The sequence below is a fragment of the Trachurus japonicus genome, chromosome 1 (genome assembly GCF_045865225.1).
Source record: "Trachurus japonicus isolate A0001 chromosome 1, Traja_1.0".
NCBI lineage: Eukaryota > Metazoa > Chordata > Actinopteri > Carangiformes > Carangidae > Trachurus > Trachurus japonicus.
The window spans coordinates 20,082,912-20,099,719 of record NC_140907.1 but is presented as its reverse complement, the minus strand read 5'-3'; the positions used below and the strand labels follow the sequence as shown (position 1 = coordinate 20,099,719).

The 16,808-nt window shown below is 40.4% G+C and overlaps 2 protein-coding genes across 4 annotated transcripts; both read right to left on the bottom strand.

The window, feature by feature from the left end:
* Nucleotides 1-1,823: 1,823 nt before the first annotated feature.
* Nucleotides 1,824-6,817, bottom strand: myoz2b (myozenin 2b). Of its 2 annotated transcripts, XM_085778792.1 has the most exons (6): nucleotides 6,703-6,817; nucleotides 5,387-5,503; nucleotides 4,283-4,449; nucleotides 3,788-3,881; nucleotides 3,026-3,188; nucleotides 1,824-2,923 (listed from the first exon to the last, which is right to left on the bottom strand). In XM_085778792.1, the coding sequence occupies exons 2-6, from the start codon at nucleotides 5,466-5,468 to the stop codon at nucleotides 2,698-2,700; spliced, it is 732 nt and encodes a 243-aa protein (XP_085634918.1). In that variant the 5' UTR covers nucleotides 5,469-5,503; nucleotides 6,703-6,817; the 3' UTR covers nucleotides 1,824-2,697. The 2 variants fall into 2 exon arrangements, with proteins under 2 accessions (XP_085634918.1, XP_085634929.1); XM_085778803.1 differs by lacking the exon at nucleotides 5,387-5,503.
* A 1,932-nt stretch (nucleotides 6,818-8,749) lies between these two features.
* Nucleotides 8,750-15,582, bottom strand: synpo2b (synaptopodin 2b). 2 transcript variants are annotated; one of them, XM_085778779.1, is made up of 3 exons: nucleotides 14,895-15,582; nucleotides 12,646-13,970; nucleotides 8,750-9,352 (listed from the first exon to the last, which is right to left on the bottom strand). In XM_085778779.1, the coding sequence occupies exons 1-3, from the start codon at nucleotides 15,580-15,582 to the stop codon at nucleotides 8,813-8,815; spliced, it is 2,553 nt and encodes an 850-aa protein (XP_085634905.1). In that variant the 3' UTR covers nucleotides 8,750-8,812. The 2 variants fall into 2 exon arrangements, with proteins under 2 accessions (XP_085634905.1, XP_085634898.1); XM_085778772.1 differs by having other exon boundaries at nucleotides 8,751-9,352; nucleotides 11,929-13,970.
* Between the last annotated feature and the right edge of the window lie 1,226 nt (nucleotides 15,583-16,808).

Here is a 16,808-nt window from a genome sequence, read left to right as displayed (position 1 = left end):
AGTAGACAGGACGACTAAAAGAGGCTGATGGTGCATGCAAGCCAGCGTCAGCAAAAATCACACTCAGTAATTGGTGTGTGTGTGTGTGTGTGTCTCTGTCTCTCTCCCAGTTTTTTTTTATAGCAGATCTGCTGAGATGTTTTCATTACACAGTGAACACATAAAAACCTTCCAGTCGAAAAGATCAAAAGAAGCAAAAGAAAAGGGAAGAAACAAAATGTCAGATTTGTTTGACAAATCCAGGATTTAATGAGTGATGTGGTGATGCAGTGATTTAAACCATCGGCATGTCTCATGTCAAGTCTTCATCAGCTGCTTCCATTCTCACCTCTTGTAAATCCAGTGTGCACTTACAGTAGTCCATTATTTACACCACTGTATGTGTTGCAATGATATTAAACAGGCATCTGCAATCATTTCAACGATGCACTAAAATAGAGGTAAAACCATTAGTTGATGAATCAATCAGTTGATTGAAAGAGATATAAGCTCTATTTTGATACCCAAATAAATTAATCCTGTAAAGATTTCAGCTTCTCTAGTGTGAACATTTGCCACTTTTCCATCTCTCTGTCTCTGTCTCTAGTAATTTTGGGGGGTTTTGTTTTGCATTAAATACAAAAAGCTATTTGAAGACATCACCGAATTATTCTGTCAATTTATTTTGTACAAAGCAATTAATTAATTGAGAAAATAATCAGACATAATACCATTGGCATGCTGTACTGTATAATGAACTGAGTTGGATGCTTAAGTCACACAGGATTTTGATATATTCAGCTCTGTATACTTAAGTGAATGTATACGGAGAGAGTGTGGGCCATGTGCAGTCTTTGAGAATGACATGTGTGAATAAATACAGTATAACTGTGTTTGGCATGTCTCTAATCTTGGCATTGAAGTCTCCCTGGGGATACATAGAGACTTCTTGGTATTATTTATAAAAACACTGAGAAAATGAGGCTACATATTTCTGCTGCTGAATGTTGCACAGCTGAGATGAGCTGCCAGACTCAACTGTCCTTAAGGTTATTTTTGGACTTTGTTGTCTGTATCTGTTTCATTTATTTTTCAGTTTCCAGTGTATTGTTTGAATTGCACATCATCATCAGTAACTATGAGTTGGCGTTTGTGTAGTAGTTTTAGTTCAGTTAGTTTTTTGTTGTTGTTGTCAAGTTGTTAGAGTTTTGTCAAGACCGGCCTTAACTTCCAGTGAACACCCCCCCCCCTTTGAATCGAGGTCAGTATCAGATACTATTACTGTCAAACCTCTAGACCTTCTCACAGTTATATCTCAATACATAGAATAGCTCATCTTTTGGAGTGTAGGTAAGAAAAAACACACGCAAATGGTGTTTTGTGTCTCCTAATGCCACTGTCTGACTTAATTACAGATCATACAAATTCATATTTCTTATTGTGCAAACAGGAAACAGATGAAAGAGTATCATGGTATGCAGTACTGAGGTTTGGGATAAATGATAGTCATGAGATTTGTTTCCCGCTGGCCTTGAATTCAATCCTCTAGAGCTTTGCTGTCTCCCACCTGTCTTTGTGAATGTTTCCTCATCCAGTGGGCACATGGAGTCACATTAAACATGTACGTTTGTGTATGTAATGTATATGAACTTATTGTATGCAGGAGTGTTTGACACATCAAACACTTAAACTTAAACTATTAAATTAAAAGTAAAAGTAAAATCGTGCTCCCCAAATGTTTTCTGCTTGATTTTACAGAAACAAGTCGACACTACATGTCACTCACAGTCATCCAGTGTATTTTTGTGCTACTACAAAATGAAACAAACAAACAAACAAACAAACATCTATATTCACTCTTTACTGTCATTGCACTCCAGACAGGGCAGGTGTAACAGTCTCTGTGTAACATGGTTCTCAGCAGGGAGTGGCTATTTCCTGTTTACATACAAACTCAAAGCTTTTGAGTCCATGAGATGCAGTGTTTCTAATCAGAAGCTCTTTGGCACAACTCCACGCATCACAAGTCAAAGTCCGGCTTCCTCGGTCCTCCTCAATTCGTGACACCTCTGATTTTTCGCCGTGAAATCTCCTGTTTCCTCTGCTTCTGTCAGGGACCTAGGGCCTTGACATGAAACGGAACTTCCTCTTTTATTTCACACTTTAAGTGGAAAATAATTAGTTTTAGGTAATATGTATTTTTCAATAGAGATTAATTAATCTTTATATTTACTGTATATCTATATATAGCTTTAAATATATCTAAGGTTTCACTTATTTATTAATCTCTATCTATAATAAGAATACTACACACTATATAACTTACTGCATGTTCCAGTTTTGGTTGTTTTCCATCAATAAATAAGTTGCATTCTTTATTTACATTACATAGATCTCTTTTCATTTGGAAATTTATAAAAAATTTACAGTTTAGTTTTCAGCATCAGTTGAAACTCTGGATTTAGTGATTTGTGTGTAGCAAATTCTTTTGGATATTTACACGACTTTCTATGGAAACAGATTTTCTAGTGAACAGCGAATGTACTAGTCAAGTGAGGAACAAAAGAATGAAACATTTTGTGTCCATTGCGTGAGAATAATCCAAAAATACTGGTAAGAATTTGCAAATGTGCTAATAATTTGACTGTTGTGTCGTCATCATTGGATTAGGCCACAATATTATAGCCAGCATCATGTTGCCAGATCACATGGAGCCGTCTACAGGTCGTCAGACTCTGGGATGTCGGCGGGCTCCAGGGTGACAGTGGGTAGGATCAGATGGGTGCCCTCAGATATCCATCCCTGGGCCGTCCTGTTGAAGGTGGGGCGTTTGATCCCTGGCTCCTGGAGCTCTGGGTAGCTGGGGGGGTTCAGGTCCACCTCTGGGAGTTTGAACGTGATTCCTCTGGGAGCTTTCTCAAAGCCGCCAAAAGGGGTGGCAACCCTGTAATTTAGATCAAGGTGTGAGTTCTACTGTCTCTTGGACTCTGGGCTACTCCCCCAAAATGTGTGTGTGTGTGTGTTTTTTGTTTGTATTTACCCTTACCTATTGAAACACTTGTAGTCAGGAAGGTCTGGTCGTGGGTCTTGTTCAGGCATTCTCAGTTTGAGGGTTTCAGCAAGGTCGGGGTCATTGAGGATCGCCTCCTCCCATGGAGAGTGATAGGACTTATGCATAGCTGTGATGTTTAACTTCTCTGCAGTCGCGTCTAGAACAGAAACGAGCAGATACACCAGAAGGGATCAACGTAAGATCATAAAGTTGCTCTAAAGTCGCAGCAGGATCATATGACAGCTTGATGTGCAGGTAAGGGTTAACACAGAGCTGTTTTCTTTAGCCAGTTTTTTTGGGGGGAGAGGCTGAGGATTTTAGAGTGGATAGGATTATGAATAGAGACTGTGCTTAGAGAACACTTAACACAGACAGACTGAGTTGTCCATCAGTACGATGCGAGGCCTTAAAATACCACATAGCTGAAGTGTGCACTCATCGTATAATGTGTCGATATGGGATGAAACCTACTGAAGCATTTTGGAATGAGCACAGGGCTCTGTTGGGTTTTCAGAAATAAAAATAAATGGAATACTTTTCTATAATCATAGTTACATACATGGAGGCATACTCAAATTAAATACCATAAGATATTACCAGCTATTACAACTACAATATTTTTGTGACAGTATAGTTTGCACATTTTATTACTTAAAATAATAACAGATTGTCTTATACTTTTAAATCAGTTGTTTTACATGAAAATGTCCCATATTGTCAACACAAACAGCCATACCTCCTCAGGAGCATTATTACCTGAAGCAGTGGTTTCTGCGTTGGCAGTATTTCCATGGCCGGGTGCGTCCACTTTTATTTCCACAGTGTGTGTATTCTCAGCTAAAATATCATTCTGGAAAACAGAATAAAGCAGAGCAGAACACACACTCAATTTGGCATGAAATATCAGTTGCGCAACTAAACAATCAAAGTTGGCTCGCGGTTGACTGCTCCTGTCTATCTTGTGCTCAAATACATATGCACGTCACATGCACACACACACACGCAGGCACTGATAACAAGGGAGCAGCTCCTCAGCAAAGTGCCTGAGCGGCCTCTCAGAGGGTTTGGCAGGAGGATGCAGAAGGCACGTGGCACATGTCTCTGTTATCATCCATGTGGCGTAACAATTTTTTTCCAAGAGAATATTTCCTGATAAATTTGCTGAATGAGTAACATACAGGCAACTAAGATATTATACATTCAGTCATTCAAAAACATGAAAATGACCCCATGTGGGTTATTCAGACTTACATTGAGCAGTGTGTTCGCCTCATTTTGGATACTTTCAAATGTGTATTTGTCAGATCTTCTCTGGCGCATTTTAAAAAGCCGAGAACCTCTGTTGGAGAGCAACGATAACTCCTCCAACATTATGTCTTTAGGAGTGCAGAGCTTCTTTCCGAGATCCATGGTGTCCCCTGTCAGGCAACAGACATGAGAAACACATATGATGTTGAGGATTGTATGATCAATGCCAGTGTACCAGTGTTGTTATATACATTACATACATTATAGTGTTGAGGTAACATTTTCAAATATTTAAACAATTGATATCATGTATCACTGAGTAAAGGTGAAAGGGATAACATAGAAAATGACACATTTTCCCCATTCTGTTCAATATTATTAGATTAAATAACATTATATAATAGGATGAGGGGTCCCAAAAGACCCAGGGTTACAGCATGACATTTTATTTGGCCGTTTATTTAATCGTACATTTATTTGGCTGTACTCATTACAAAATAACTTAAAAATTTAAATTAAAAGTAAATAAGACTATGATCCCTTGATTAAGGAAGGGGAAAAGTGGCTTTTGCAGCTGGGCTATATTGGATTAAACCCACCCTGGTTTTAAAGTTGTAAAGTACAGGATCGACAATATAAATATACACTTGATACTTGATTTGATTTGTCAGCTGAAGGGATTTAACGGAGCGTAGAAAAAAAGATGTCAGAGGTGTCGAAAACCTCAAAACTTTTCTTTTTTTCTGTCCTGTCATGGGAAATGAGTTATCATTGTAGTGGAGAATTAGTTTTGGATGCACACGATGCTCCCTCATCCACCAATAGTGACGGAATGTACCCCAGCTGTCACCAACCTTCACTTTATCCAAACAACTACACAGTTGGCCCGCAATATCTCCCTCCCTCCCTTCTCCCACCCACCCAACCAGAAATAGACTTTTGAAAAGGACAACGACAAAGGATTAGTCACCATAGGTAGTACATCACCCCGTACGCTTATTTATGGCAAGGGCTGGAGAATAGCCCTGACATTTTGAACCCAGATCAGAATGGATATTCTCTGGCAGCAGTGTGTTTGTCCGCTGAGCCTCAGCTCTAACATCATACCATTGGTACCATGGACCTCTCGGCAAATAGCTGCTGCACACTTCTTCCTCTCTCCAGTTGGCATTGTACAGAATTGTGACATTGAGGCTTTGGCAAGGTTGGCAGAACTCAGGAGGACTGGAAACACATACAGGACACAGGATGTATAGTTGTTCTGCCCAAGTCATAAAGAGGGAGTTTTACTCCTAATAAGGTGATCCCATAGAACATCAGTGCAGTGTTAGAGTTAGCAAAACACAGAGTCTGGTGTTTGTTGAGTGCAGCTGTAAGGTTGTTGTTTATTAGATGTCAGAGAAAAAACCTTGAATCTATAACTCTGTGTTATTAGTTTTATGAAATGATGAGTAGAACAGATGGTCAGGGTAACGACAGGATGAAACAGAGCGACTCCTCCTTTCATTAGACATATTTATTGCTCTATTCTTCTCTGTTACATAACACACTGGTACTATGCATATCTTTTTTAGGTTAAAAAGCCTCTCATTTGCATTCCCATATATGTTAGAATTTGAAGATGGCTTGTGAGGTGCCCAGCGGTTTAAATCTGCCATATCAGTTTTTGCCTTGTTGTAATAATCTCTGTAGAGGTTACATTTAACAGATTACAATGTGTTGCATAATCCCAAAGCCCCATTGTACTTGCACTGGTACCACGCACGTAATTCTTAAATCTGGCCTCATCTTTTGGACCAAAGTTTGGAGTATGTGAGCTAACGTTAGTGGCATCCCTTGTTAATGTTGTCACAAGATAAATTACCTGTGTAAAGGTCAAGGGTGAATATCATGTACTACATTTGTATCGTTTGTATGTTTAAATTCACACAGCAAATGTTCAACAATACAAAAAAAAAAAAAGACAAAAAGTGCAGGGAGACTTTATCCAAAATAACTTTAGATTTAGATTTCAGTGGTTGTATATATTTAGTGTTTACTTTTTCTCAAATGTAAAACATGATACCAGACAGTAAAATGTATAAATATACATCTTTAAAAAAATCTAAAATTTTCAATAGCTCAGTTTAACCTGCATTTTGAATTTACAGCTATGAGATTTTTTTAAATGAATCCCATGCAAAATAGACCACGTGCAAAATTTGTCAGTCAGACAAAATATGTATAATTAATCACTAATCCATAAGATTGTACAAAAATGACTGCTATTATTTCAATGAAATAAAAAAAAGTGTTAGTTCGATGCAGCCAAATTTCTTCAATCACAATATAGTGACATTCTTGAATGCTTTAACGTACACAGACAACAGAATTACAATACACCACATATTCACACAATAGACCCTGATGAGGGTTGTCCGTACCTGTGATGGTGTCCCTAGTGTGCAACCTGTTTCCTTGAAGGGGGAGACACGGAGACTCAGGGGTCAACTACAGAAGGTAGTTTGATCTTCCCTGATCTTCACACTCACAGGCACTAAAGCCAGACTGTGAGTGTGTCTCTGTGTCTGTTGTGAATGGAATGCAGCTTACATCAATAGGCTAAATTTAACCTGCCAAACACTCATAACCACTCTCAAACACCATGGGGCAAGGATAGCTACCGGGGGGAGAGGGGAGGATGGTCAACACACACATACCCACATGTTCTTTAGGCAGCTACTTCCCTCCAGACACACTTCTTTCCTTGGTTTGAATCCTCAAAGTCAACACTTCTCTGTGGGTTGATGTAACCTCTGCGACGTCGGGGCGGTCGTCAAGACAGCTGCACTCTCCTAAAACTGAGTTGTGTTACTGTCATCATGTGCAATTATGTGACTTTGGATAATGAAATACAAATCACTGGAGGGGGTTAAATTCAGATGAAACATGAGCTAAGGTCATGGTGTGACCTTATTTTAATCTTTACTTAACACATGACCAGAAAATGGATCACAAACATTTTCATCTACACTAACGTGATGCTGAAAATTGTGGATCAACACCAAAAACAACACTATAAAGACGTGAAAACATTTTTGTGACTTTTAATTTTTCAGCTTGTGTTTAAAAAGTGCAAAAAATATAACATTTTACTAAAGAAAATCATCAAACACAGTTCGGCAAAACCCTGATTATACATTTCTAGATTCTACTTTAGAAATTTCTATATTGTTAAAACCCTCACACTCAAAGACAGAACCTGAGGTTCGGTTTACACTTTAAAAGCACACAGTGTAGGACCAAAGGTAGAATACTCCATCAATGTACGCATGCAACATTTATTCCTCTTAACCTAAAAAATATTAAGCATTTATCCATTTTTTAATCTCGCGTTTCAACCATCAGTTTGAGTAAAGATCACTGTTAGGATTCAAAAATGTTGCTGCTTTCCTGTTTCTCAACATTTTAACTTACAAAAAAAAGTAGTATGTTTACACTTGGCTGTCACTGGAAAGTGCTACAGATTAAATTGTTCACTCCTTTAGTATATTTCCACTGCAATAGCAATGCAGATACAAATCATTAGAACAAAATAAGTCTGTAACATCTGTAATCATCATCACTGAAGGAAATATATGTGAAATCATGAAAAGTGATAACAAAGGCCCAGTGAGGTAAATTAATGAAAAAGTCACATTAGAGTTTTTCCTAAGTGCCTTATTTCATACCAGATATCTATAGCCAATAATTACCAACACCTTCAAACACAACTCCACTGGAAAAAAAAAGCAACACCAACTTTCTCTCAGCTACACCTTAACTTGAACTTACATAACACATGCTTCATCTCATTAAAACATGACTGCGGTGGTTGGTCCACCAAAGTTATTCTCAAAGATCACTGCACAAAATCTCCCATCAATGCTCATCTGGATAATATCTCATCAGCAACACAACACAGAAGCTACAGTGAGTTGTTGTGCTCTTCAAATCAAGTGATCACTCAAACAAAAAAAACAACATTATTCATGTGTGACCCATTTCTCCCATCAAATATATAATACAAACTTGATAAAGCGTCTAAAATAAGCCAACAACAACCTATTTTTTCATCATCACACATCAAACTTAATCCATCTTTCTGGGCCAATTGTTGTTTTCTACTATGCTTAAAGCAGAAGTATGCGATCCCGTCGTTTTGGCTAACTTCCTGTCAGCCGATGGAGTTAGCAGTCCCCGCCCTCGTCCCTACGTCACCACATTCACGCGCATCCCTTGGCTGCACACACAGAGAGGACCGCCCCTTTATGCCGTTCTCTCTCCTCATTGGATAAAGGTTGTAGGATACAAGGAAAGTTTTCTCCTGGGCTTACAGCAGAGCAGAGTGACCCGTGTTTCGGACCAAACACTCTATATAAGTGATTGCCGTCGGAAGATAGAACTATTTAAGACTTATATCTGTAACACAAACATTCCGCTTACTTCTGCTTTAACCTATTAATTTGTTTATACTTGTGTTAATCGACATGTGTATTTCTCTTCCCTTTCATCTTAACTCCTGTAGACTGCACCGTAGAGGGAAGAGCACTTTGTTGGACTGGGGATGGATGTCATGTATGCAAGAGGGGATACTCCAGGCCTTAGAGGCTGTGCAGGTCTGAATGGGGGCCCATAGAAGGCTGGTTTCGGTTTCTCAGGTGAAAATGTCCTGCTCAGAGATGGAGCTTGGAAAGCAGGTGCTGCATGGTAATGACTCTTGCTGACAGCTGGAGGATCAAGAGACACCCTGCGCTTCCATTCGTCTGGCGGCTCTGGCAGAGATCTGCGTTGCCCTGCAGCTTTGACATTAGAGGCAACAGATGACGGGAGGCTCTGAAACACAAACGCCTCATCCACTGAACCAAGGGGGCTTCTGGATGCCGCCTCCCATGGAGACAATGGCTTGTAGACGTTTTCTTGGAAGGATGTTTGCCTCTGTGCTGGTTGAAAAGATGTCTGGGGTCCAGGTGTGCTCGCGGGTGACATAAGGCCAGCTGCAGGCATCGAATTCAGTCGTCTGGGCAGGCTCAGAGAGCGGCTTCGACCAAAACCCTGAAAGAAAACACACATCAGCCTACTGGTGGGACAGCAGTGCTGCAGACTTTGCTGCCACCCTCTGGTTCTGCAGCTAATCATTTTTCATGTTTTACTTGAAGTTATATAATGCACTGTAGTCAACAAAGGAGTGGTAATTGCTCTAGTTGGACTGACCTTTTCATTTATACTGAACATGGTCTTTAGAGTGAAACGATCATGTTTTGTTGCAAATTTTGATTTTTTGTCAGTGTAACACTAAAAAACACAGAGGGCACGTGGGGCTGGGTTGGGTTTTCCCAGAAATCACACAAAAATCTTTTTGTGATATAAATATATGGAAAGACACCTCCATTCAACATTAGTTACTAAATAAATACTAAAAATAAGAGAAAAATCTTTCAGAACTTACCTGGTGTTGGTCCCAGAAACTCAAAATACAGTACAAGTAGCAGTGTTACTACATGAAAGACATTTACAAAAGATGATGTAAATTTGCTTGGAACTATTTCTCAGTCAGCTTGTCTTTGTTTTCTCTTCTTGAGAGGATATTCACTCTAAAAGAGTATATTTTGTCAGTTTAAAATATTGCCATACTAAATTTCCATTATTAGTCACAACTTGGAGTAAATATTGGCATATCTGATTGATTCATCTCCATAAATGTTGTGATGTCCTTGCAAAATTTAGTGTTGTTGGTATTTCTCAGGCAAACAGAGAAACTTCCTGAAAAACAAATGTGCTAAAATATTTGTCATTGCGTCTTGGTTGTTGTGCTTGTGTGTACTTGAGCAGAATCTGGTCTGTACTGTAATTGACACAAAAAAAAGTACTGTCATCAATAGAATAGCAAAATGTAAACTCTAGTTCATAGTGGATTTCTGATTTTGCTAGCAACGACTTTAGTTCCAAACATTTTACATTTAGGGCTAAAGGTAGACTGATAGAAATGCTGTGAAAACAATCACAATGTATATTTTCACAGTATGTCCCTCTGTCCAAACATACGTCATTTAGTGACAGTGTTAACTTTCAGCAGTTTATCATAATATGTCAATACAAGCTATAATTTATTGAAAACAATCAGTGATGCAGTGGATCTTGCTTAACTTGCGGTAAAAATAAGTGTGAAAGTGTGAGGCAGTAAGAAAAGCACAGGAGGATATGTGGGTGACCAAGAAAATGAAGTGACAGCAGCTCAGGAAGACAGAGTCAAAGCTCATGACACAGGAAGTACACAGGTAGGAGGAAAGAGAAATTTAATGGCATGACAGTGTTGTGTGATGACAAGAAGTGCAATAAAGAGTGATATGTCAGAAAGACAGACAAACAAGACTTTCGTTTTGAGTCGCTATCAATAATGTGAGTCAGTAACACCCAACTCAAACCTCTGTGGTATTCTGCTCATGTTTTACATCGAGGAAGAGGATACAGAATGACTGATGACTTTAGAGACAGTTCAATAGCTGGCCATAACTGATGATTGCAGAAAACACATCCACATAAAAAACATTTTAAGTCATCAGGGTAAATGATCACAACTAACATGATGATGCATGATTTTAGCTGTTGTGATGTCATCAAAGTTTGGAATGAGACTGAAGGAATTTCATCCAAAAAAAGAAGTGCATACAATTTCTCCCCAAACACACTAAATTATTCAAAAATATTATGTAAATGTAATTCTGAATTTGAGTTACTGCTATCCCAGATGACAGAATTATGAAACCTAAATATTTCAGACAAATTTTGGACAACTAAATAGATATTTGTGTGTGTACTTTTGGGGTTAGTGGTGATTACAGTATCAGTATCTTATTGGTTACAAAAAAACAAAAAACAAAATTATAACTAAAGAAACTCAAACTAGAGACCTTAATTGAACAAGGCTCTCTCTGCAAATATTGCACATAATAGCACTTCCTGAGAATCATTCAACATGATTTTGTCTCATATTTCCTTTTGAAAGCACCTTCCAACTTTTAGGAAGATGATGTGATATGCTACGTCATGTAGGTTTTTGTTTCAGTTTGTTCTCCATTACAATTTTAAACTAGGTTTACAGTACATTGAATTGCCCCTTTCATGTGTGCTGTACATTATCAGCTACATATAGCTGCACACTGCAACTGATTTTTTAGGTGGCCTATATTTAGACAGTGCAAAGGTGTACATTTCCAGTTAAGTAAGACATTTCAGATGCTAGCAAGTTGGCAGACATAATTGTGCTCTATCGTCTCAGTGTTGACAACTCCGAAGCCTGACCATATACAGTATTAGGACAAATGAAGCATAGCAACAGGCTTCCACTGTTTGCCTGACACTCCTGGCTTCTTAGCAGAGAATTTTGGCCGCGGAGCCATTTGACGTGCACCTCTAGCAATAAGAGACGCAGGAGAAAAAGCTGCAGCTATGCTTTCACTAGTAGATGAATGCTGGGAGGACCTGCTTGTGGGTCGGGCGCTTGGTGCTTGCTTGCTGGTTATGTGATTTGCTGCAGGTGTGACAGTGTGCTTGTCATCCAAGCGCTTGTCAGTTGCAAGAGGCTCAGCTGATCTTGTGTTTTCGTGGGCAGAAGAATTTGGGGGACTTACCATTCCTGGAGACTTAGCAGGGGCTTCTGCCTTGCCCTGAACAGCATGCTCAGAGGTGTTGTAAGGAGTATGATAAGAGGCAGACCTATGCTTAAGGTTTTTGGTAACCTCAAACTTGGACACCGTAGTTGGTTTGGGGCTGGGGCTTTTGGCCTCAGGGACTGCATCATACTTGAACAGCGATGAGTCCAAATGATAAGGCTGATGTTTCATAATATCTAAGGCATTTAGGTGCTTTGGGGGTGCTTTAGGTTTTTCTTTGGTCTTGGGCTTGATTTTGGGGCTTGTAGAAGGGGCCTGCTTGGTTGCAGACGGAGGGTAGAAAGGAGCAAGAAGGGGATTGTATGATAAAGGTGGGGGGGCACGGACATTGGAGGAATACCTCCAGGAGTTAGGGAGGGACGCAGTTGGGGATGGAGATCTTGTTTTGTTAGCTTGCACTGATTCAGAATCAACAACAAACTTCTCCATACGGGACTGTCTCCTGGCAAACAACTCTGCACCTTTTCCTGCCATAGTTGAACCATCACCAGCCCGATTAATACCTCTGTCAGAGACTCTGCCCTTTGGAGAAGCCTGCCTTGCTTTTGATGCGTGGGTGTATGACTTCTCTGCTTGTGGTGGGCAAGAGACAACTGAGTTCTCAGCTGACTTATTCCTTGAGGGTGAGGGTGGGTGATGTGGGCTGTAAGTAGGGCTGTGGGCCTGCATACTCACAGGGGATCGTGGCGCCTGTTGATTCCAGCTATTTGTGGTTGGCTGAAGATGAAGCTGAGAAGAGGAGTTGACCGGAGCCCAGGCATTGACAGGTGTTTGAAGTGCTGCTTGGGTTTGATCTGGTGCCCACTGGTTGGCCATCTGCTGAGACTGAGCCCAATCTTGCTGTTGTAAGTAATGCTGACTATGAGGCCCCCCTGAACTGTGGGAGGGTTGTGACACTGGGCTTCTTGGCGGAGGATATGGCTCACCAGAGGGACCTCTCCCCACCCAGGGTGGACAGGATGGATTGATCGTAGGTTTTGGGGCAACTGGAGGTGGATTTTTGAGCTTCATTGTTCTGGGTTGCATAAAGTTACAAGCTTCTGCACCAAGACTAAAACAGTCTTCCTCTGACTCAATGTAGGACCTCCTGTCCCCTTTGCTTTGATGGTGAAGATTTGATCCTTGTGCCGGCTGTTTAACAGGGGCTTTTCTTTTTGACTCTGGTAGGATTCCAGTCTTGATCGCTGGAACAGATATTCGCTCATCTCTTGAGGCTATAATGTCTCCGGTTGGCGACCAAACTTGTGGGTTGGTGTTAATGGGCACAGGTACTATGAATCTTGGTTCGTTCCTCTTTGTCACTGGAACAACTCCACCGGGCATGACAGCATGAGCAGTTGTGCCATCTTGAAATCCTAGGAAGGGCTTCGCAGTTCTGTTTGGCACCAGGGCTCTTGACACGTTATCCAGGTGGTTCATCTGTTGAATATTTTCTTGGTATTCTACATGCTGCCTGTGACTTGCATCCATGTAGTTGTCCTGATCAGCATGCATGTACATTTGCTTAGAGTCATAAATATTTGGTGCTTCTGTACATTCAGGTTCTGTTAACTCCCCCACAGGTAATCCTTTACTCATCAGGTCTTCTCGCTCTGCCGCAATTTCATCCATTCGTTTGCGGCGTTGGGCAAACATCAAAACTCCCTTCCCTTTTGTCTCTGGTAGCGCCTCCATTTCTCGAACACTTCCCCAATTCAGACTTAAATTATGCTGTTGGTGATAAACAGAAAACTCCTCCTCTAACTCAGAATCACTTGTTGCCACGAAGTTATACCCAGCTGATCTGACTTCTTCAGTTTCCTCCTCTATTTGGTCTTCGCTGTCACCCGTCCCGTAACTCACAAGGGTATACTTCTTCACCCTTTGGCGACGTTTTTTAAACAGCAAGGCTCCCTTATTTTGAGGATTGGGTGCATCAGTCAGGAGCTGAGCAATTCGTTTACATTTAGACTTGGTCTCCTTAACATGCCTTTCTGATTGGCTCTCGTTGTGGCTGAACCCTGAGACACAGGAAAAGAGGGAGAGAGAGAGAGAAAGAGCGAGAGAGTGAAGGGAGGGGCATTGGGAAAATGAAAACATGCAACTCTTAAAATAAACTGTGAACGCACATTACTTTATATTTGTGTTTTATCAGTGAGGTAGAAGTATTGAAATTATAAGTGCTCACTAAAATAAACAAACTACAGAAAACATTAGCCTTGATATTATGTGATCTCAGTTCGAAAGGTGCATCAATACGTAGTAACATGTTGGCTGAGCATTATTATTATTATTATTATTATTATTATTATTATGTGAAGTAAGCACACTCATGTTGAGTGAGACAAATTTTAAAGTTGCCCCTGCTGAAGCAAGCACACTAATAAAAGCATCATATTTACTTACAGCTAACTTAGGGGGGGTCCATGAGGCAAGAAAAGTGAGGAGCTCACTTTCCATTGCAGTCCAGTCTTACGATTGGAAAAGGGATCGGGTGACAGGCCAGGGTGACACATGCTAGTGTCTGTCAAATTTGTTTCTGCCACTCTCATCATATGGTCATATTTTATTCTTATCCTGCTCTGACTGTTAAAGCCATGGGAATTCTCCCTGTAACTCCACCTCAAATAGACCCCAGCATGAAAATAACCAGCACCCACAATGCTTTGCACAATTTATTTATCGTTTAAATTAACTGTTTTGCCTCACGTATCAATGATAATGATTGCCAGCAGAAAATATAACTTTAGACTTATGTAAAGTTAATCTTTGGCTCAGGCTGCATTTAAACCACACACAGAATATAATATGCTAATGAACCATACATTGTTTCAATTAAAAAATAAAATCATGGTGAGTTAAACAGTTTGCATTACTAACTCCTAACTACATGTGTATGTGCACTGAAATATATATATAAAGGAGAAAAGAAGATAGACACTTACGTGTGTGCCTTGCCCTGTGCCGGTCAGGTCTGCACAGATCTGTGTCAGACCCCGAGTTCCACTTCTCTGCCTGCTCAGCACCCTCGTCTGGAATTTCAAAGAAGACAGAAGCAGGAGGTGCTTCACCACTCCCTCCTTCCTCTGAAGATTCAACCCTCCTGTTCCCAGTCCCAGAGTCCTGCCTATTACTTGCTCCCAGTGGCTCGTCTGTGGTCAGGGTCAAGGCCAGGGTCATGTCAGCAGCACAGCCAAGAGAGGAGGAAGATGACGGGGAATGCAGTCGTGATATCTGGCCAGCGGGAGGCCTGGAGTCAGGGCGCTCTGGGAGTGGGGACAATGATACTGAGGCTCGGATATGAGGAGACTCTGTAACCGACTCTCTTGATTCACTAAGGTACATGTCATCCTCTTCTTGGTATGAGACATCCTCTTCACTTCCACTTAGTTCAGGCGGGGACTGCTGCTCACCTGCAGACTCCCAGGCCTGTGACTGAAGGCGTTCTGGGGACTGAGGATTAGACGTGGGGATATGATGAGACTGTGGGTCTAAAGGGTACTCATCACTGATATCATCCTCATTGTAGGACTCTGCCAAAGACTCAGAGGCACAGAGTTCCTGGGAACCATCTGAACCTGACCAAGGAGCCAAGTTATCATTGTTGTCTGGATCTACAGCTTCTGGTTCCATTTTTAATGCTGTTTCACAAGGTCCTGGATGGCACCACTGATACCTTCATTAAAACAAAGACAAACAACTTCAGGCTGAGCAGCCTTTCACTTTGTGATATAATCAGATACTTTAACATACTTTTAATATTACATGTTAGCAACATAAATTCAAAACACCACTGAAAGGAAGTGTTTACAGTTCAGATCATGAGCTTTCAGCATTAGTGCACTTTGTAATATTTGTGGCTACTATGCAGTTCTCATCATTATTCCTATCCCCAATAGGAAGTGCAGCTTTACTTTGGCAGCTCCATCAGTGCTGCCATCGCTCTAAATGGAATGGTATGTAATATCAAGGGGGAAGCAGCATTCACATCCAGGAGTATAAGCAAAACAATTGGGTGGCTGTTTTCCGAAGTACTGTTTATACAGCAGGGTTTCTCTCTCTCTGTATCTATCACTGCAGAAAAATATCAGCACTGAAATGGATGTCAGCATTTCCATTTAAGAACTAAATTTCAGGGATTATTTATTTTACACATAGTAGAAATACTGGGCTACCTTCTGGCTCAGTTTAAGCAAGTGTTTGTTTTGTTACCAAAGTTAAGTTGTATCAACAGTTAATCTATCAAAAGAAAAAAAAATGTCTACTGCATTATTCACTTGGATGATTCTTACAAGCTACCAGTTATTCAATCTAATCTCCTTCTATCAAAAATGATCTGTTTCCCAATGAAATACTGTTGTTGAACTTTTTCCAAGTTTAGGTCAAAGCTGGCACTGAATCCTGTTTTCTGTTTAATTAATGAATATAAGCAGAAAACATAACCTTCATGAGCTAGTATAAAAACTGTGAAAGTCAGAGTCAACTGTCTATTGAAACTGTTCATATTCGCACTCACACAATGTCAATCTATAAACTAACTCTGTAAGTTCAGCAGTTGTTCTACAGTTTGGAAAATAGCAGGGAATCCCAAACCAGTTACAGTGCAAACCTCAGCACCTCCCAACATCCACCAGAGGGTGGTGCCATAAGTCATAGAATTAAACCAACTGTGCCATCAGCAAAAAGACACGGAGCTTGTTCTGGTTGTGCTGATGGTCGCAAAACAAATTGTGGGACATGCACTGACGATTATTAATATAAATATCACAGCCAAACTAAACCTCATGGACTGTCCAGTGTCACTCTACACCCTAAGAACTCATTGACAGATAGGCTACTGTCATCCTCAGACTCCACAG